At 37.8% G+C, this 20,794-nt stretch overlaps 7 protein-coding genes across 7 annotated transcripts; 6 read left to right on the top strand and 1 right to left on the bottom strand.

Annotated features, from left to right (window-relative positions):
• Positions 1-3,226: 3,226 nt before the first annotated feature.
• On the top strand, positions 3,227-3,526 carry RHIMIDRAFT_186009 (HLH-domain-containing protein; the record flags this gene model as incomplete). Its single annotated transcript, XM_023605863.1, has 1 exon — positions 3,227-3,526. A coding segment is annotated over one exon (300 nt), but the record flags the coding sequence as incomplete, so codon positions are not given.
• A 2,870-nt stretch (positions 3,527-6,396) lies between these two features.
• Positions 6,397-7,439, top strand: RHIMIDRAFT_274558 (uncharacterized protein). Its single transcript, XM_023612476.1, has 2 exons — positions 6,397-6,778; positions 6,833-7,439. The coding sequence occupies exon 2, from the start codon at positions 6,858-6,860 to the stop codon at positions 7,101-7,103; it is 246 nt and encodes an 81-aa protein (XP_023461214.1). The 5' UTR covers positions 6,397-6,778; positions 6,833-6,857; the 3' UTR covers positions 7,104-7,439.
• A 27-nt stretch (positions 7,440-7,466) lies between these two features.
• Positions 7,467-9,251, top strand: RHIMIDRAFT_220714 (4-coumarate-CoA ligase). Its single transcript, XM_023607417.1, has 2 exons — positions 7,467-8,055; positions 8,125-9,251. Exons 1-2 carry the CDS (start codon positions 7,488-7,490, stop codon positions 9,141-9,143), a joined length of 1,587 nt encoding a protein of 528 aa, XP_023461213.1. The 5' UTR covers positions 7,467-7,487; the 3' UTR covers positions 9,144-9,251.
• Positions 9,243-10,114, bottom strand: RHIMIDRAFT_274556 (uncharacterized protein). The gene has a single exon (XM_023612475.1). The coding sequence runs from the start codon at positions 9,764-9,766 to the stop codon at positions 9,305-9,307; it is 462 nt and encodes a 153-aa protein (XP_023461212.1). The 5' UTR covers positions 9,767-10,114; the 3' UTR covers positions 9,243-9,304.
• A 702-nt stretch (positions 10,115-10,816) lies between these two features.
• RHIMIDRAFT_274552 (Pkinase-domain-containing protein) lies at positions 10,817-12,983 on the top strand. Its single transcript, XM_023612474.1, has 5 exons — positions 10,817-11,229; positions 11,285-11,375; positions 11,428-11,484; positions 11,567-11,811; positions 11,883-12,983. The coding sequence occupies exons 1-5, from the start codon at positions 10,886-10,888 to the stop codon at positions 12,928-12,930; spliced, it is 1,785 nt and encodes a 594-aa protein (XP_023461211.1). The 5' UTR covers positions 10,817-10,885; the 3' UTR covers positions 12,931-12,983.
• A 54-nt stretch (positions 12,984-13,037) lies between these two features.
• Positions 13,038-14,088, top strand: RHIMIDRAFT_274547 (uncharacterized protein; the record flags this gene model as incomplete). The annotated part of the gene is made up of 2 exons (XM_023612473.1): positions 13,038-13,117; positions 13,175-14,088. 2 exons carry the CDS (start codon positions 13,041-13,043, stop codon positions 13,860-13,862), a joined length of 765 nt encoding a protein of 254 aa, XP_023461210.1. The 3' UTR covers positions 13,863-14,088.
• A 2,873-nt stretch (positions 14,089-16,961) lies between these two features.
• RHIMIDRAFT_242602 (Pkinase-domain-containing protein) lies at positions 16,962-19,592 on the top strand (the record flags this gene model as incomplete). The annotated part of the gene is made up of 7 exons (XM_023609816.1): positions 16,962-17,004; positions 17,063-17,199; positions 17,257-17,340; positions 17,400-17,484; positions 17,546-17,679; positions 17,738-19,046; positions 19,096-19,592. 7 exons carry the CDS (start codon positions 16,962-16,964, stop codon positions 19,590-19,592), a joined length of 2,289 nt encoding a protein of 762 aa, XP_023461209.1.
• Between the last annotated feature and the right edge of the window lie 1,202 nt (positions 19,593-20,794).

Raw genomic sequence — 20,794 nt, 5'->3', positions numbered from 1 at the left:
AACGTTCCCCAATAGTCTCTTCTGACGCCCTGGGTTCTCTCTGTCCTCCGTTCCTTTTTTTTTTTGTTTAAATCATCCTGGGTAGTTATCGCTACCCTCCCCAGAATGCACCTTGGTGGTAGGTAAAACTAATATTAGGATATGTGCTCTAATACTAGCATACTTTTTCTCTCTTTTTCTACATATACTCATTATCTCTCTCTCTCTTTTGACATGATGTCGTTTTATTCAAACGTATTTTTCTTTGTCGCCTTTTTACGAAAATATTTTTTTTTATTTTACGACATTTTATAAAATTAACGTCAATAATTAATAAAAATACAGTATACACCGTCCAACTGGAGAATAGCACAAGTGATACCAATCTATAAAAAAGGTGATCCAAACGACTCTAGCAATTATAGACCAATTAGTCTTACTTCCGTGCTACGTAAACTATTGGAGCGCTGTCTCCTTCAATATCTTATTGATAATAGTCCACACTTAGACCTGGCTCAAGGTTGTTTTCGTTAAGCTAGAGGTTCGCTGTATCAAGCACTATGCCTAGTGGAAGTCTGCAACATCCTTCCCCGCTACCACTATGTTACTCCAGTACTAGCCTTTCTAGACATCAAATCGGCATATGATACTGTCGATCGCCGATTTATATGGAAGGCTTTAGAAACAACAGCACCGAAGGTGATTATTTGTCTACTTCAGAATCTTTTCGATGAGGTCCAGATTGAAATTCTGTTGAACAATGCCACTTCCTTTCGGTTTTCCCCTATGACCGGTGTCTTTCAAGGTTCTATTCTCTCGCCTTTCTTATACTCCATTTACATTAGTGAACTCCCTAAGCTGCTTCGTCCACGGCCTATATCACAAGACATTTCGGCAATCCAGTTAACCCCATTGATCAACTGCCTTTTATATGCGGACGACGTAGTGCTCATTGCTGACAAAGAGCACATGAAAGATCTGTTGAGAATATATGAAGACCATAGTTACAACCTTGGCTATAGGTGGAACCCTAGCAAATGTATAGTTTTAAACCCTACAGATCAATCGCTTAATTACTACCTTTACGGAGACCTGCTTCTGACTAGAACCTCCTTTTCTTATCTTGAGGTTCCTTTTCGTCCTGGAGGTTATCTAAATACATTCGAGCTTCTTACTAACAACATAAACAAATCACTAGCGACTATGAATAAATTAGCTATGATTGGACTCAATCCCAATGGTTTCAGCCGACTACTTGCTACTCGTTTTTACAAACAGATAGTCCGATCTCAATTAGAATATGGTCTTGCTATTAGCAAGGTTAACTCTCTTTTGCTCGACAAACTGGAAGACACCCAGAATACGTGCCTACGCAGAATATTTGGTGGTTCTTGCAGATCCTCTATAAAAGTAATGCTACAATTGACGAAGTTGCCGACTATGACAGAGCGTATCCATATATTACAAGCGCAATTCCTCTTACGATCTCTGTCATTGCCAGATGACGCGCTTCTGGCTTACTTACTTCCACATATACGCCTCTCCACAAGTCATTCACAGTGGTATACAATATCAAAAACGCCACTGTGGAAACGCTGTGTGCAATATACCGATGTCCTAGACAAACGGTTATTAAAGAAGTTACTTCTGCAATACCTGCAAGACAACTTAAAACAACGGCGTACTTCACGCAACTCAAATCTGCTCTCACTGTGCCGCCCAACAATCTCTTTGGATCCAATTCTTTGGTTACCCATGACAAGACTAGAAAGAAGCCGATGCATACGGTGGCGTCTTGATTGGTTACCCAGTTATAACACTACTCGCTGCCTTCGACACACCTCACAGCTCCTCACAAAACAACATGCCATCTATTGCCTCGACATGCATCACCGTCTACAAATACCGAAGTCTATAACTGATCCTCTGTCTCTCCTTTTAAATAAACTTCCCACTCGAAAACCACGCTCTTTTCAAACAAGATCGTTTTGGACTATCAGATGGCCCGTAATCTGCGCTATCTTACATGAGCTTGATCACATATAGCATGGAAAAGAGCCACCATCACCATCTGACCCAGGGCAGAAACTGATTAAATGGTTATTTAATTCTTCATAGCAGTGTTTTTAACACTTGTTCCGTGAATCTGTTAGCCAAAGCATTTTTGCCCTCGAGCCCAGAGGGATTTTTAGATACTGTCTCACAGCTTGAACTGGCCAGGGCAAAAACGATATAATAAAAATATCACGTGCCCTTTATGGCCTTTATATTTTATAAATAAGCAAAAAAAATTGTTTAACCGTATAAAATAAATTATTATTAAAGGAAACGTGGTAAAAAATATGTGTTCCATTTTAGGAAGGCAGAGAAAAAAAAATGAAAAAATCAGGCCACTTTAAAGCTTTACGAGGGGGACCAAACCAACAGTGTCCAATTGACCAAATAAAGCAAGTAACAAATAAAAAACTTGGAACTTAAAAATTTTTAGCCTTTCCTTTCTTCTTCTTCTTCTTCTTTATATTTCTTTGTAGAATAACCATGGAAACCTTTGCACCTTTTCCTGTGGATTTTTTAACAGAAAATAATACATTAAATGATGACGATCCTTATTTCTCACTTTCTCAATTCGATTTTGAATTACAGCAACAAGCACAGGCTGCATTACAACAAGATTCATGGCAGGATTTTGATAAATACTTGTCTTTAGATAGTAATCAACTCATAAATCAGCAACAACAACAACAACAACAACAGCAGTTATTTAATGATCCAAATTTATTTTATGCACCTTTAAATGAAATCATGCCAATGAACCAAAAGACAGCAATCGATCAATCAAATCCATTAAATGACGATTGGAAAAAGAATATAAAACAAGAATATAACACTCCGGAATCACTACCATTCTCTCCTTTACAACAAGATGAAAATAACACAAGTAGCACTGATCCTACAAATCAATCTCCGAAATTGACCACGGACTCGACTACTCCCAGTACAACTACCACAACAGCGACACCTACCATAGCTCCTCCCAATATTGATTTTATGGGATGGAATAGCAATAGCAATAGTTTGGAACCACAAGGTAATATCAATCTAGTCCCTTGTAAAAAGACTATGATTTATTAAAGCTATATTTTCATTTATAGGCAAAATCCCCATTCAAAGACTAAAAACTTTAAACTCTATTAACAACTCAGTCAACACATCCGCCAACAATAGTTCTTCCGTCAATGCACCGGGACGACAGCATAAAAAGACCGCCCATAACGCTATCGAACGTCGTTATCGTAATAATATCAATGACCGTATTGCAGAATTAAAAAATGCAGTACCTGCTCTTTTATATGCCAAGGTCAAAGATAACAACGGCCGAAAACGAAAGAACGATGAAGAGGACGACGGTGAAGACGGTGAAGAATACCTTGACGGTGTCGCCGTAGCCACTAAACTCAATAAGGCCACTATCTTGAGGAAAGCTACCGAATATATCAATCACTTGAAAAAGACAGGTGAAGATATTAAGCGTGAAAACGAAGTGCTTCAGAATATACTCAGTCAGCTTCCCGGTGGCGCCGATATCCTGCAGCGTTACCATATGCAAAAGCAACAGAGAGAAAAAGAGCTCCAAAGACAGCAACTGCTCGAGCGTGAGCTTCAAAAGCAGCAAGAGCAGCAGCGTAAAGCAGCAAACAGAAAGAGAGCAAGATATAATAGAAGCGTTCATGATGCCTCAGACGAATATGAATCTTCTTCCTCTTCTCCAGACCCTGCTACACCTCCTGCTATGGCGAGCCGTGTGTTCATGGCTATGTTTATGGCTATCACTTTCTTATCTACCTCACCGCTGACGACAAACACTACACCAGCAGAACATCATCATGTCTCAAGAACGCCGACTGCACCTGTAAAAGAAGACCTGAATGCCCCAGTACTTTCTACTTCTATCTTTACCTCGCTCTTTCAATTTGATAGCACGTGGTAAGTACCGTAAAAGTGTTCTTCCGTCTAATATTAACATAAATGCTTCTTTTTTAAAAGGTCAATGATACGAACTGTCATGTTTGTTATCTGTCTCCTGCAGTTATTCTTACCTTACATTCGATCTTTCTTCTTTGGCTCTTCTCTCAAACTGAAACGAGTTAACCCAGCTAGACGCTTGGCTTCTAACTATGTAAACCGCAAGGAAGTCAATAATGTGACACCTGGTGACTTAAAGTGCAGACAAATGTACTCTATCTTGAACCAATCTGGCCGACTCCTTCCTCGAGACATAATTGTAACCATTTTTGGTTTACTGAAAGAAACGCTCCGCTTATTTGCTCACCATGTACTTGGCTATGACATTCTCTATGGCGATCATGACTTGCTCACACCTGAGGAAGAGTGGGGCCAGGTCTGTAAGTGGATCAAGTTGAACGAAACCCTCTGTCTTGGTGGTAGCGGTAACGTCTCTCGTCTGTCTATGCTCTATGCTTGTTTCCGCATGATCAATCTTGTCGACTTGCTGGACGAAGACAAGCACGACCATGTCTATCAAACTCATGCTCGTGCTTATGCCACAGCTGCCATGCAAGTGGCCATTGCTATTCCTCGCCGAGCCTTGGCTGACAGATTATCTAATTATTTCTGGAAGCACGCCATCTACCATATCCAAAAGAACGACCAAGATATCGGATTTGAAGAAAGTAATCAATGGATGCTCTCATTAGCCTGGTTGGACCCTGAACAAGAACATGAATCTATCCGAAGCATGCCAGAGACACGTGTGTGGGCAGAGGCTATCGAAATGTTCTTGAACCAGACGCGTCTGAACTCTAAGCGAAATGGTCTCTCGATTTCTTACACAGCACCCGTCTTGGTCCCTGTGGCTATCCTTTCTACTCTCCACTTGCTTGATAATCTCCGTATTCAATTCGATCGACTGGTAACCCTCATGGCAACCACTGAGGATAACACTAATAGCGACGATGAACGTGATGATGATAATAGCAGTGAAATCAGCGATGCTATCGAAACTGAATTCTCAAACATCATGCTCTTGACTGAATCAAATGACGAGAAAGAAGAAACAAGTACGGATCAACAACGTTTGGCTTACTGGTTAGCTGCTGTGGGCGCAACTACCGAAGCACTCTGGAAGAACAAGATGGATCAAGTCGAGAAGTGGCTTCCTCATCTTATCCAACGCGTGCCTCGTTCGATGACGTCTAGAGGATCTAGTGTGGCACAAAAGGCAACCTTGAACCAGCTGGATGAATTGATCAAGAAGACCATGATACATACCCTCGTTGGCTCTGTTCTCCTCAAGGACAACGACGTTGAAAAACAAAAACAAGGCCTGGCTGAACTCAAAAGCGCTGAATCGCTGCGTACAACAATACGTAAACAACAGTCAAAGATGACAAGCCATTCTGCAACCAACGAAGATGGACATGATCTCGAATCTATCGTTCTTTCCCTTGCTGACTTTGTCGTTTCTTTCGTTGGTCTCGAGGCATGGATCACGGCTATGAAGCTCAACCAAGATGTGGTCGAGGTTGAAGACCGTGTGAGAGAAAGTACGCTTGCGCTGCGAAGGATGATTCGACATCCTTATTTGCAAATGCTGGGTGAGAATCAGTCGATCGTTGACCGCCTCACTCGACTTGGTCGATTTATCACTCATCATCCAGGAGATGCTGATTCTGCTTGTGATCTAACAGATGAAGATAACATTGTAGACACTGAAGATAATAACGCTCACCAAATCGTTATTAAACGAGCAGAGAAAGCTCAATCTATACTTCATGGCTTACTATAGATTACTATATACACACATATACATATATACACATATAAGAAATTATTCGCATACAATTTAAAATCAATAACAATTACACTTTAGTTGATTATCAATCTTTTTCTTTATTGTTTTCAACTTGAAAGCGTATAATAATATAAAAATGAGCTTGATATTTTTGAGAGATATAAAAGATAAATGTGGTCAGCACTTATAAATAACAAGTAACTGAAAAAGTCGTTAGAGACTTCATATAAATAGTCTGACCTTGACTTCTTTTTCTTTGGACCAAAAAGTAAGACCAGCTATTCTCCAGCTAGCTCTAAGGTATGTTATATTCTTTACTGTTGCAAGAAACCTATATGTAGTATAGATTGTCCATCGAAACTAACTCGGCGTTAGCTGGGGGTAGTTTGGTTGTTACCAAAGTTTGGTCCCATCCGCTCTCTTTCTTGCCTGTTTTTTTTTTTCCCTTCTTTCTCCGGGCCAGTTATTGCTGGCCCTTTTTAATGCACTTTTGGTAAGGTACTGATAAGCTCTTTTACAAGTTTACTCGTTTTTCTTGCTTCTCTTTTTTTCTCTTATAAACTCTCTTCTTTATAATGCAAGTATTTAATATCAATTCAATAACTGATTTACTAATCATTTCTTTATTCGTTCTTTTGCTTCTAATGGGCCCTCCTTTATCATTGTTTGTTGTCTCAAATTATCATTTTTCTATCAGTGCACGAATAATTTGTGAATAAAGTGTAGTAAAGACTATTAGATACATTTATCCGTTTTGCCTTTGTCGGCATAAAAAGTATGCAGAAAGGTTTACACTTGAAGACATGGACTAAAATTTGACTATAAACAGCATCTATTCTTGATATTTCATAAACAGAATGGGTATATGATATTTTATGCGCTAAGTCTCTTTGGTAGCAAGTTAGGACGGATAGTATGGTATGTCGTAATGTGATATAATTGTTTTATGAAGTGGGCATCTTTTTATGCAACCTTTTGATAATTATGGTAAAAACAGAAAAAGTTTTCCCAATTATGATAATAAATACTCTGTGCTTTTAGAGTTTATGCCAAGATTATATCCATCATGAAGAGTATCACCTGCTTCATAACCTTCTTGGTCATTCCTACTTTTACTATTGCTGCTTGTATTTATAATGTTCATACCGACTCTGCCGACTATGGTAAAAATAAATTTCATATACTTGACAAGTGTCATCCTCCTCCATGCAAGGATACAGAAGTTATTGTGCCATTTCCTGCTCCTGGTTTGACACCTATTAACATGTGTTGTCCAAGTGAATTAAGTGATCACTTTTATATTCAATGGTGAATCAATAAAAACGATTCCAGATGCATATCTATCGTCTTTTTTTTTTTACATGTCGCATGCTTTTTAGGAAGATGATACTCACGAGGCTTCTATTGCTTATCTAAACAGAAATCACTTTTGGTTTCATCTTTAAAGAGCAATGAATAAACAAGCCCCTCTATGTTAAAAATTAGTATAACTTTATAGTACGTTTTATTAATAGCTCATATACATCCTAAATGAGGTATGAAAAATAGAGTATATACTCTCAAGGTATTCTCAATCACAAATGATATATCCATGGTTACATGATGTCATGTTTGTCATCTATTTCGCAAAAATTATTTAAAGATCAGCCATCTATTTTTTTATTCTTTTTCTTTGTGTTTATATATTTCAACAAAGATGACAAGCGATACTTTATATTCAATATTTGAACAAAGAAAAGATGCTAGGAAGCCAGCCATTATCATTCCTAAATCTGCCCCTATACCAACCACTATCACATACCATCAATTACTGGACATCATTCACGACTTTTCAAACAAGCTATCCAATCTAGTACCCGCGAGTTACTTGGAGCCCGGCAGGTCAATCTCGATCAGCTATCCAAACTCATTGGAATTTGTCGTTGCATTTCTGGGCTCTACTTTTATGAACTTGATAGCCTCTCCTTTAAATCCGGCGTATACCGAAGATGAATTTAACTTTTATTTGGAAGATGCCAAAAGTTCTGTACTCGTATTACCCAAGGGTGCACTAAATCAAGAAAAGAATCCTGCCATTTTGGCTGCCAAGAAACAAGGTGTATTTGTAGTCGAGATGCACTGGAATGGTTCTCAAATGGAAATCAATTCTCATGCACCATCTGAGTTCAGTCAGCAACCTCATCGTCAGATACATAGCTTCAACCCGAAACCAGATGAACCTGCATTGTTATTGCATACCAGTGGAACGACGGGTAGACCTAAAGGTTAGAATCATGTGAAATCATGCTTATGTCCTCCTTTTTTTTTTTTTACTAATCGAGGGCAACAATTAGGGGTACCTTTAACTCATCTTAATTTGGTAACATCTATGCGTAATATAATCAATACTTATGAACTCAATACGCAAGACCGTACGCTTCTCGTGATGCCATTGTTCCATGTCCATGGCTTGATCTGTGGTCTATTGTCCACTTTACTATCCGGCGGTACTGCTGTCATTCCTCAAAGATTCAGTGCTTCTCACTTCTGGCCTGATTTCAAGGATAATCACTGCAATTGGTACACAGCCGTGCCTACTATCCATCAAATCTTACTCCGCAATCCTCCGAAGGAAGTACCGCTTATTCGCTTCATTCGCTCATGTTCTTCCAGTCTTGCTCCATCTACTCTCGAAGCACTCGAAAAGCACTTCAAAGCACCTGTTTTGGAAGCATATGCCATGACGGAGGCATCTCATCAGATGACGTCCAACCCTCTACCTCATCGCGGTCCCCATAAGTCGGGCTCAGTCGGCTTGGGTCAGGGAGTAGAAGTCGTCATTTTGGACGAACAAGGAAACCCTGCCGAGTTAGGAGAGGTCTGTATCCGTGGTAAAAATGTCACCAAGGGGTACTTGAACAACCCCGAAGCAACGGCCAGCTCTTTTACAAAAGACGGATATTTCCGTACAGGTGATCAAGGCAAAAAGGATAAAGACGGCTATCTGATCCTAACCGGCCGTATTAAGGAGTTGATCAATCGTGGCGGCGAAAAGATTTCGCCGATAGAGCTAGATGGTGTTCTCTTGAGCCATCCAAAGGTCGCAGAGGCCGTTAGTTTCGGTGTCCCTGATGAAATGTATGGGCAAGAGGTACATGCTACAGTCGTTTTGAAAGCCGGTGTCAAGGAGGATGAAAAATCAATCGAACGTGAACTCCAAGCTTACTGTCAGTCTAAACTCGCTAAATTTAAAGTTCCCAAGCGTATTTATGTTACAGACATTATGCCAAAAACAGCCACTGGTAAAATCCAGCGTCGTAAAATGGTCGATGTGTTCTTTAAGGAACCTGCTAAACCTCAGGCTAGATTGTAGATAAATTATTTAATAGACACGTGATTTAATAAACGTTGATTTTTTTTGCTTGTATACAGTAACCACAGGTTGCATCATTGTTTGCTTTTTTTTTTTTTTTTTTTTTTTTTTTTTTTTTGCTCTGTATAAATAAGGGGGTATAATCCAAATGTAAAACGTATCTAGCCGGTTTTACCAATACGTCTGACTGTACCTGATGGTAAGTTGGTAAATAGCTCGTAGATCTCTGCTTGTTCGTCGCAATATTGTAAAAGTTTGTTCCTTTCCTCTCTTTGTTGCAGAATATCCAAAAGTTGCTTTATGTCTCCCTTAACATATTCATCAGCCCAAGCAATGTGTTCTCCTGTTAACTTGGAGTCATATAAATGTTTGGAAAGCTGTATAAACTGTGGACGTTCCAATAGATCATATGCCTTGAAGAGAACCGTCTGCGATGCATATACATTCTTTGAGAGTTGAACAATAACAGTTGGAATTACATGGCTATGTTCTTTTTGATACTCTTCTGGCTCAGAATTAGCCTTTTCCAACAAGTCTTCAAACTTCGTCTTATCCTGTGTTGCGGTCTCTTTTGTTGAACAGCTTGAGCCTGTGAAGCAGCCTGAGCAAGATTGACAGTTCATGAAAAAGAAATATAAAAGAGTGGCTTATTTAGAGAAAAAAAATTAAAAAGGATAATAATTTGTGTCAAGCCATTTGTTGCATATAAAACTGTAGTTGCTCTTTATTGCTTCAAATGACTCCCATATGAAGTATCTTTAACTTTTTGACCTGTCGAGTATCATGATATACGTTACACACAGCTACATAATGAACTTCTGCATAAATCCCCTGAGTAGATATTTATATGCAGGCGCACTGTAATAGATACACACATGGTAATCACCCAATTATGTAGATCAGTAATACGTTGCTAGGCAATATTGAGATTATCACTCACACATCAAAGTATATGTATCTACAAGGACCCATTTACTGCTTTTATAAGTATATCATAGGGCTTTTTGATGGTCATTCAAAAAAAAAAATCAATAAAGGTAAACAGTAAATAGAATGTTGGCAAAGGACATAAAGTGTAGGTTCGCAAGGGATTTTTTAGTGTCATGTTTCAGATGCAAGCATTCGCTGTGATTCGCTGTTGATCATTATTCATAATTACAGCTTCATCGTGAAAGAAGATCAACATCATACCGTGTATATTAAAGATGATTCCCATGGCTGGATGTCATCTTTGCTTCAATGATAAGAGAATAGGGAAATAACATTTAAATGTCCGTTTCCTAGTGTGATGGTACCCAAAAGGATATTTAAGGGATTTTTACCTTGATATTCGGCATCAAATCAACCCGACTTCTCTCTCTTTGTTTGCAACTGATGCATGCAAAGAAGGATATGTTTATATTTTACTGCAATATCAGGCCTTGATGAGTAGTGCAACAGTTTTACATTGATTATCTTTCAAAAAAAAAAAAAGTAGTCGATCTTTCGTCATTAGCAAATCAAAACAGTACTATTTTATATTCAATTATTTCATCATTATCTAAGCGAGAGTCAATCAAACCTATTCAGCCTTTGCATAAAAGCCCTGTTCCTTTTTGCATCAATAGACTTTTTTTTTTAGCTTATATAATTATCATTTCTTTTTTAAAAGCTTTATTATATTTGTTTTTCTCCTTTGTAAATAAAAAGGTACACGGTCAATCTTTTTTATATCTTTTTATACCCTTTTCTTTTTGAAAAATATGCTTACCCACATAAAAGACTTTATTCGATTAAAGAAAGAAGAATATAGAACTAGACATATTAATAACACCATCAATCATAGTTCACATCAACAACACCTCATGGAATCTCGCACTGTACCAAAACAACAAGCACTCAATGATAGATTTGATCTGCATCGTAAGCAAAACAACAATACAGACTATGCTACCGTACCAAGATCAGTCTCAGTAAAAGAAATTAAAAGATCATCCAATGCAGCTGAAGAACTGGCAACGATGGTCATGGAACAGAATAATAAAAAAAGGAATCAATTGCCTCATAATGAATTAGATCGGTTCAAGATTCTCAAAAAGATTGGAGAGTAAGATCTACATAATTTCTTGATGACGCAGGCATATTCACGTTGTTTGTTGTAGTGGTGCATTTTCAAACGTCTATGCTGCTCGAGATATAGTAACAGGCAAGAAAGTAGCGATTAAAGTAGCGCAAAAGCCAAAAGCTGGAAAAGTAAGCTTTTACTTTTTATTAAAAAACATATAAAAAGTAATTCATTGATTAGAATAATGGTCATCGACACTTACATTCAAGTATCCAAAAGAAACCAAAGGCCACTGAGGTATATAATATAAATTTATACTAGTTTATTGTTATTGATGATATCATCGTTTGCTAATGCTACTTCTTTTTGTTTTCGTTAGCGTGCTAGCATTCTAAAAGAAGTACAGATCATGCGAAATATTCGACACCCAAATATAGTGCAGCTTATTCATTATACGGAAACAAAGGATAATTACCTCCTTACCATGGAGCTCTGTGAGGGTGGTGAACTATTTCACCAAATTGTTAAATTAACTTATTTCAGTGAAGAGCTCTCTCGTCATGTCATAACTCAAGTAGCTGCTGCCGTAAAATACCTTCATGAAGAATGCGGCGTCGTACACAGGTTTGTTGTAGAAGAAAACAATAAAGTGAAAAAACTAATCCCATATGTTTTTTTTTTGTTTTTGTTTGTAGGGATATCAAACCTGAAAATATCTTGTTTGATCCGATACCCATTATACCTTCCAAGCATCGTAAGCTTCGTCCGACAGACAATGAAAGCAAGATTGACGAAGGAGAGTTCATCAAAGGCTACGGTGGTGGTGGTATCGGCCGAGTGAAGCTGGCTGATTTTGGGCTTTCTAAAGTTATTTGGAACAATCCGACATTCACCCCTTGTGGTACCGTAGGCTACACTGCTCCAGAGATCGTATGTGACCAACAGTACTCTAAATCCGTTGACATGTGGGCCATTGGCTGCGTGCTCTATACAATCCTATGTGGTTTCCCTCCGTTCTATGATGAATCAATTCAAAGCTTAACAGACAAGGTCGCAAGAGGCGAATTTACTTTCCTGAGTCCTTGGTGGGATACGATAGGCCGTAGTGTGAAAGATCTGATACGTCATCTACTTTGTGTCGACTCTAAAAAGAGACTAACCATTGACGAATTCTTTAATCATCCTTGGATAACAGAGAAGGAAGAAGGTACTAAACCAAGCACAGGTTTGCAGCCTTCTACCCGAGAACAGATCCGATTGAACCAGGCGCATAAATACCAACCATACTGCCATGGAGAACAAGAGCTTACTCCACCAAAGGATCAAGAAGATGACACAGTCATGGTCGAAGCGCCCTATTCAACACCTGATGCTGCTACTCTGCGTGAAATATTTGATGTTACCTATGCCGTGCAAAGAATGGGCGAAGAGCAACCAGATGCAAAGCATCATCATAATCAGACACATCACGAGCAATCACTGAATAAAACAGTAGCTAATAAACATGTACCGGTGCCACAGACCCAGCAAAACCAACACTTACCCATTGCCCAGAAACTTGCACAGCATAGTCGAGGGGTGGCAAATCCAATGCATTATCAACACCAGCAACAGCCGTACCCTCACCAGTCTGGAGCAAGCCCTGTGGCAGGACCTACACTAGCACTGAATGAGTTCAAGCTGGATATGAATAAGGCGACCTTATTAAAAAATCGTAAAGGCATGATGAAAGCCCAAGTGTAAATTTCCTTTTTTGTACAATAAACTTTGTGTGTGTAATTATCGGTCATTAAAATTTGAAAGTGTTTGTTCATGCAAACGTCTTGTTTTTCCTTTTTCTTTTCTAAAAGAACATGAATACTGAAGTAAGGGCGCCTGGAGAAAAGTTTGATATAGAAGAACATTCACTGTCTCATTACATAGATGCAAGGTATAAGCAGATCCTTGGCCGTCATGACCATTACTTATTTTTTTCTTTCTTTTACAGTCAACTGGGATCTCGAGCTGTAGGAAATGACAATAGAATGACAAAAGGCAATGAAAGCCCAGAGCATAGACGCAGCTCAATCTCAACTGCACACGTAGAGTCTTCTCTTGTTGACCCTTCTAATGAATATGCCATATTCGCATACGATCAATTTGCTGCTTTTTGTGCGGACCTTTTATTGATAAAGCCAGTCATTGACGACACTGTCACATCATTTGCGACAAATGTACTTACAATCATAGCATCGCCCACATTTGATTTGGATATGCAAGAACTAAAAAGACGTATAGAACAGCTACTGCCGACAGCGTCTTCTGTGACAGATGAAAGTCCAAAATACAAGTATTGTCGAGGTGCAAAGCTAGCATGGTTGGACTTTGAACAGCTCTACAACATGGCTGAGCGAGTTGTAAACTGCAGTAAGGCCGGTAGTGGATTGACAATACTCGATGAAGATGATGGCGAGGAAGAAGATGAAAGTATTGAGACGCGCGATCAAACAAAGCGGATGAGTGTGAAAGGAGACGTTCAGTATATTCATCAGCCAGTTACCACACAAATCACAATGCGACAGACTAGAGAAGACGCTTATCCTAATTTTGTCGAGCACAACCGAGAAGATATGCCTTCTGATATGCAATATGATAAAGACATAACCCCGTTTGATAGCGAAGATGAGAATATATAGTAATAAAGGTTCATTGTGATCAATTTATTGCTTTTTTATTCGATTTCAGTTGTAAGATGCAGTTGCTCCATCTTCAACTGGTCGATTTTTGAAGATAATAGCCCGACTTTGTTTGACTCGAAAGAAAAAGCTGACTTGGCTGCTTTTGTTCTCTACAAAGACGGTCGTAGAAGTATATTTGGCAAAGAAGCGATGCAACAAAACAGTCATTAAAGAAAAGCTTGATTGGCTTACAAAAGTATATCAAAAATCATGCTCAATCAGAACCTACTGCTTCTTGTGATGCTGTAAGAAAGAGATCTACTCAGTGTAGCATCTGTATTGCATCTCGGAGGAGATTTGCACGATCACAAAATGGTATACAAGTTTATGTCAAAATAAGAGCACTGGATCATTTGCCAAATATTTGTACGCCCAGTTATTAAGAAAGCGCACTACAGGTGGTCGTGCTGGGCGTAAAATATTATACGTTGTGTAAGAGGAGGGTAGTGTAGTGCTGTAAAAATGCGCAATTGATAAACACTACTTTGTACTAATATTATGTTTGAAGTCTTTTTAGCGTATAATATTAGCAATTATCAAAGTAGATGCTAGAGTTAATCAATGAGCTGAAGACGGATGACTTTGAAATCAAAGAATGTTCCTCAGGATTATGGTCGTGCGCACAGTGTTGCCGATGTCTTAAGAATAATAAGATAAATATTTGTAACAATAAACGATATACAGTCCTCTTCCATCAAAAACCCCCTTTTTCTCTTTCGTGCGCTCTACCTTTACGTTTTTAAGACGAACTATTGAAAGAACTTTGTAATTGCTATTTGATCCAAAAGGAAAACATAGCTCGGATATAGCACATATTATGAGTACCGCCATTTGGCACCGGTGGCACTGTATCACCCTTTTTATTGTTAAAAAAAGGAGTAAAGAAATAGGCATGGCAGTGGCTCGATCTTGGCGCTTCGCCCACTCTGTGCGAATTGCAACATGTGTATTTTCGCTTCTTTAGCGATTCTATAACAAAGTAACTCTATCTAATCATCAGCTTTCATGTCAAACTCTAAAATTTTGAATAAGGTTTTAAAAAATCGTTCGAGTAGCTTTATACAAGCTTTTGTCGTGTTAATATAAAGTAAAAAGTTGTTTACATTTAAAAAACAATAACGGAACACAAAAGGTTGATCAAATGACGAAAGACTTGTTACCTCAAGGCGGTCTTGTAACCTTCTTTTTAAACGATGTAAGGAATGGGCTAGAGGATTATACGTGGGTTTGATTTATAATTAAAGGATCCTGGTCGTAGCAATAGTCGAACTTGCCCCAAGTTTGAGTTTTTTTTTTTGTCAACTCTCGTTAAATGGGTTCCTGGGAACAACTGTCATTTTATCGGAAATAGAATATATCGGTCTTTCTTCTTGAAAGAGCAAGTGACAACATACAAGGAAATGTAGATGAAATTGTGAGTATTTAGCTTTTATTTGCGTAAGTTATTATAGAGCAAATCCTAACACTTTCTTGATTCTATTTCTCTTTCCGTTTTCTTTTCTTTCCTTTTTTTTGGGCGGAAAGCTCATTGAAATGGAAAGTTGTGCCACAATATAAAAGGGGGAATAAAAAGGGTTTATCTTTATTACTTGTACCTTCCGAAATAAATTATTAGACAGTCAATCGCTAAAAATTTTGAGAAAGCTTAGGCAGCGTATAATTGGAGGCATATTTTATTTTGCTATTAATTGTCTGTACAGCCAGACAGGCGTGTTGAGTCTTGATCTCCCCGTCTTACTTCTATTAGGACTTGTCTGTGAGCAAGAGATAAAAATGCTTGAACAAAGAGGCTTTTTACCACATAGTTGTTTAAGTCGAATTCACTGATTCGCTCCTTTCATTCGTAAAAATAAGTACATGCATCACTATTTTATTAATAACGCTTACTAGTTCGTATAATGGCTTTACTAACTCAGGTTTTCAAATGTTTTTAATATTTGTTTTTAGAGAAACACTACATGCACCAGAAAATACACCAGAAGCTAGACTAATTCTACGTGCGCTATCTCCAGATATTACCTATGATGTTGTCCAACAAAACTTTTCGTCATTTTCGTTTGTTTATTTTCAAGAAGAAAAAGAGATAAAAGAAATGCTTTTATTTATTTATTCTAATTTTATGTTGTCAGTCTATCAACAAGGTAACAAAGTCATTCACATGTGTAATTATGATAAATTCATATTTTGTATCAGAGAGGGTGAACTAGACAGCCTTAGGTTAGGCAAAAACTTTAGTTATGTGAAGTTGTATAGTGTCTCTACATGTAGTGCTTTGAAGAAGCGTCCGCAGTGTTAGCTTGTCTTCTGGTGCATGTACTGTTCACCTTGTTTTTATTATTATAGCGCGATTTGTATATTCATATGCAAAAAGAAACTGTTGGCACAAAATACTTTAGAAAAAGAGCCTGAAGAAGCAAATCCAAGAATAAAGGTGCTATTACTAAAGTACTCATGAGTTTCTTAAAATGTGTATAGAAAAAAGGAGTAGGCTACTATATACATTGGCAACATCGTCATAACAAGGCATTATCAGGACAGTCTCAGTGAAAAACTGAAGGCATAAAAAAAAGATATATTACAGCTCACATGGTAGGGGAGTAAAGACATATAACCTTTTAATGACTATATCGGATGCCTTAAATGAATATTATACATTATGACAAGGCAATGCTCACAGGATATATTAAAGGCTCTGTGATAATCTCTTGAAGAACGTCCAATGATATAATCAAGGTCTTATTTGAGAGGTTGCAATGATATCAACATCTAAATATCTATTTGATCAATCGGCCGGAAATCTCTTGGTTCCCGTACACAAGGAAATGTCTGTTTCCTTTCTTGAGGCACATAACAAATTCCCATATATGGTAAATGCGTGTATCACTTTCTCTTCTACAGTTTGCCGCCCTACACTTAGTATCACATGTACTAATGTCAACAAAGAAAAAAAAAGGAGTTGTATTATGTTTATTTTTATTATCGCTAAAAAAAAAGTTTAAAAAGGTGCCCTTGTTAACTTTTTCTTTATTTTCTTTTCTTTTTTTTTCACAAAGTACAATGTCTGTTATAGTAACTAGATCCTGCGATATAATTCGCCATGGTAACCATTTTTCTTCGACATCATTACTATAATTATTTATTCCTCTTTTTTTTTTTAGACGCAAACCATGAGGCTATCGTCGACATAAAACGAAAGAAAGTTCCCCGATTAGGACCATTTTTATTATTAAAGACACTAGGTGTAGGCGAGTTTGGTAAAGTAAAGATGGGAAAACATATAGAAACAGATCAAAAGGTTTATTTCAATAATGTCCAATATCATCACGTGGGGTTTTAACCTGAGTCTTTTTAGGTAGCTGTCAAACTTGTAAGAAAAGACCATATTGATTCCTCGAGCCAATTAGAAAAGATACGCATGGAAATTGAAATATTAAGAGTAAATAAGACAATAGATGGAATGGAGAGACCTGCAGTTCTGACGTACTTTATGTATAGACTTTGAATCATCCATACATAGTCAAGTTATTAACTGTAAATGAGACTGATGCTTGCATAGGCATAGTTTTGGAATACGCTGAAGGTACCATCATTTTATCCAGGGGAAGACGTCATTCAATTATTAATTGCACGTTGTTATATAGGTGGCGAATTATTTGAGTATATTTATAGACAAAAGTATCTGCAGGAAGCTGAAGCACGTCGACTTTTTGCTCAATTGATAAGCAGTATTTACTACATGCATGAGAAGAACATCGTTCATCGTGATTTAAAGCTAGTAAATGTCCTTTTGTACTTTTTTTTTACCTGCATTTACTTACTTTTAAACATTATAGGAAAATATATTACTAGATGCTCAAGGCAATCTTATTGTTACAGATTTCGGATTTGCCAACCAGTTCTCGCCAATTACAGGTGATTTGATGTCCACATCTTGTGGTTCTCCTTGCTATGCCGCCCCTGAACTTGTTATGACGGGAAATTTATACTCGGGAAAAGCAACAGATATCTGGTCTAGTGGCGTCATTCTTTATGCTATGCTGTGTGGTTATCTGCCATTTGATGATGATATCAAGAATCCAAATGATAATGTTGGTCGCCTTTATCGATATATCATGGTCAACAAACCCAAATATCCCCATCGTCTATCTGATGACGCCAAGGATATAATTGGAAAAATGCTCGTGCCAGATCCAAGCAAGCGATCTAAAATTGAAGAAATCATGGCACATCCTTGGTTATACGAATACGCCGATCTATTCTCTAAATCAATAGAAGAGCTCGAAATGGAAGCCCAGTTGGTCAAGCAAATGCTCTTGAGACATACCTTGTCTCCTGAACCTAGTTGTGGCAATAGCGAATACTGCTCAAGTTGCTGCGAGAGTAGAGTATCTAACATTAGCTCTTCATCTTCTTCTCTTGCGTCGTCCTCTTACTCATATAAAGCTAAAAATGAAATTGACATTGGAACCATTCAAGAACCTACAGAAAAAGTCAATATTGAAGATCCTATAAAAGATGATCTGCAGGAGGAAGAGCAGCTATCACAGCAGCAAAAAGACCAAGTTATAGACAACAGCGATGATGATCTTGTTATATCTCAGACATCGAGCAAAAAGGAGCACGAGCCTATAGAAATAGTAGAAGAATACCAAATAAAGCAAGAAGATGAGATAGAAGATGAAATAATACCGATAGCTCCAATTCGTCATGATAACAGCTCAGTACATGCGACACAAGTACTTCCCACAAACGATCAAACAGGAGTAACAGCACCTCATGTAGAATCTGAGGATTCAAAAATACAGAAACAATCGTCACTAAATAAAACAAGCAACACCAATGTCAAATCAAGCGTACAAAAAGAGCGAACAAACAATAAACCAAATCCAGGAAATACTTCGCTTAGAGCAAAAATTTTCTCAAGTGTACGTATCCGTCCTCAAAAGCAGTCGAAAGCCACCAAGCAAGACAAGGGAAGCGACGTGAATAAAGAAAAGACGATCAAACAAAAGAACAAGCGAAATTCATGGCAAGCGCTTATGCATCACGGTCATTCTTTTGAGGTTCCTGCACCAACCCCACAACAAACAAAAAGCACTGGCTTCATATCTTGGTTGAAGAATAAGGCTCATCATAAGAACAGTAAGTTTTTATTACTTGACGTTGATGTTTGTTAACCTTATTATATAAGAACACTGCGATGCTTCAAGAGATGTGAGTTCCTCACTGATACCTAATTACTCAGGCTCTTTCTCTAGCAAGAGCGTCACACCGTCTACTTTTACAGATCTAAGAGTATATACAGGCGCATTGAATCAATTAGCACTTACCTCCAAATCACCAATGGAGGCGTTGCTAGAGATTACAAAAATATTGGTAATCTTGGGTATTGACGTAGAAAATGACGGGGGTTACAAGTTGATATGCACCAGACGAGCATCAAGTAGTGCAGCCATTTATGGTCACTCAGAGATTGATTCAGGAGAACAAGTCCAATTTGTCATCGAAATATGTAGCCTTAAAGATGTATTTGGTCTGTTTTGTATAGATATCCAGCCTTTGAATAGCGATAATGTGTATCAATTTATTGGACAAAAGTTATTAGACCTATTGCATCTGGGAGGAACTATAAAGGGCGCAGGATATCATGAAGCTATCCTTCAATACAATGCCTCCAGTTCCAAATGATGGTTATTTTAAATTTTGGGAATAAAAGAGTTGTGTATAGTTTGCTTCAAATATCTATAATATCATCACGTTCAACAGCAGCTTTGACTATCTTTGTAATGAAGCAAATTATCAAAATAATTTTAGGTAGCTGCTTCATTACAATGATATTTTTTCATTTTACTAGAATCCCATAAATATTTGAAGTTGTGTTTCCCATCAGCTATTCATTGTAGCCTAAAGTTATTTTATCATACTCTTCACTAAAGCTAACTGGACAAACATTGCCTGATACCCTTTCAAGGCGCCTTAGGAGTCTTTTTTCATTGCACGCAATGGTTTGCTAGGTAAATGCGATTTTTATCTTGAACAATAATGCATATTCTTTTCCTTGCATTAAGTTTAATAAACATACGTAACTGATACGAAACTAGTCATTTTAGAACAATGCCAAAAAAAAGCAATGATTATGCTTTACTAGGCGATGACAAGCCATCTTATGAGGTTATTCATGTCATCATTACTTTAAATAGCTTTATTCCAAGCCCCTCTTCAGCCTCTCTCATCAGGACATTGAAAACTGGGTGTTAATTGATATTATATAGAGAGCTTCTTTATGAACTGTATGTGAAACATGTACGTTAAAACGATAACTTTCCCATGGCATGACCAACTATCTTTTAACCGGTATAGTTTTCTGTATTTTCTTTTTTAACATTCTGGCAAAATAATTAAGAGAATAAGCTAATTGTACAAAGACATGGACAGTTCAAAACAGTCCTTTTCTTAGATAAGTACATAATTGATATTTCTTTTTCCCTTTTTTACATGTGTTTGCGTGATGTGATGCTGACATACCATCGAAGGGTATTTATTCCGAGGATAAGGGACCAAGGATATCGTCTATAAAAGTTATCCGCGGAATTGATTCTCCCCTTCCATGTGCCTAGTGCTCGTATCAAATACGGACTGAGCTGTGCAACACCACGGACGCGGCTAGATTTCATTATTTTAAAAGGTGACACTGGTGTAATTATTGGCATGACAATGGTCAACCATGCCTGACAGATCAAGAAATTGGAATGATATTAAAATAACTTAAAGTTAAGCTTAGAATCCAATATGCCAATAGAAATAAAAGAGGGAGAAGAATAGCAAGGGGAATGGTGTCATATCCATATGGAAAGTTGAAGGCTATTTGATAACTCGTTTGCGGCAGTTAA

The sequence above is a fragment of the Rhizopus microsporus genome (genome assembly GCF_002708625.1).
Source record: "Rhizopus microsporus ATCC 52813 unplaced genomic scaffold scaffold_34, whole genome shotgun sequence".
Taxonomy (NCBI): Eukaryota; Fungi; Mucoromycota; class Mucoromycetes; order Mucorales; family Rhizopodaceae; genus Rhizopus; species Rhizopus microsporus.
The sequence above is the reverse complement of the archived record's forward strand: the minus strand, read 5'-3'. Positions and strand labels throughout refer to the sequence as shown.

What these genes read in the sequence shown, in the direction of transcription:
- RHIMIDRAFT_274556 (XM_023612475.1), bottom strand. Translation starts at nt 9,766, where the DNA reads ATGAACTGTCAATCTTGCTCAGGCTGCTTCACAGGCTCAAGCTGTTCA.
- RHIMIDRAFT_220714 (XM_023607417.1), top strand. Translation starts at nt 7,488, where the DNA reads ATGACAAGCGATACTTTATATTCAATATTTGAACAAAGAAAAGATGCT. An exon ending in AACGACGGGTAGACCTAAAG is followed by an intron (nt 8,056 to 8,124) that starts GTTAGAATCATG and finishes GGCAACAATTAG; the next exon opens with GGGTACCTTTAACTCATCTT.
- RHIMIDRAFT_274552 (XM_023612474.1), top strand. Translation starts at nt 10,886, where the DNA reads ATGCTTACCCACATAAAAGACTTTATTCGATTAAAGAAAGAAGAATAT. An exon ending in AAAAGCCAAAAGCTGGAAAA is followed by an intron (nt 11,376 to 11,427) that starts GTAAGCTTTTAC and finishes TTCATTGATTAG; the next exon opens with AATAATGGTCATCGACACTT. An exon ending in GAATGCGGCGTCGTACACAG is followed by an intron (nt 11,812 to 11,882) that starts GTTTGTTGTAGA and finishes TTTTGTTTGTAG; the next exon opens with GGATATCAAACCTGAAAATA.
- RHIMIDRAFT_274558 (XM_023612476.1), top strand. Translation starts at nt 6,858, where the DNA reads ATGAAGAGTATCACCTGCTTCATAACCTTCTTGGTCATTCCTACTTTT.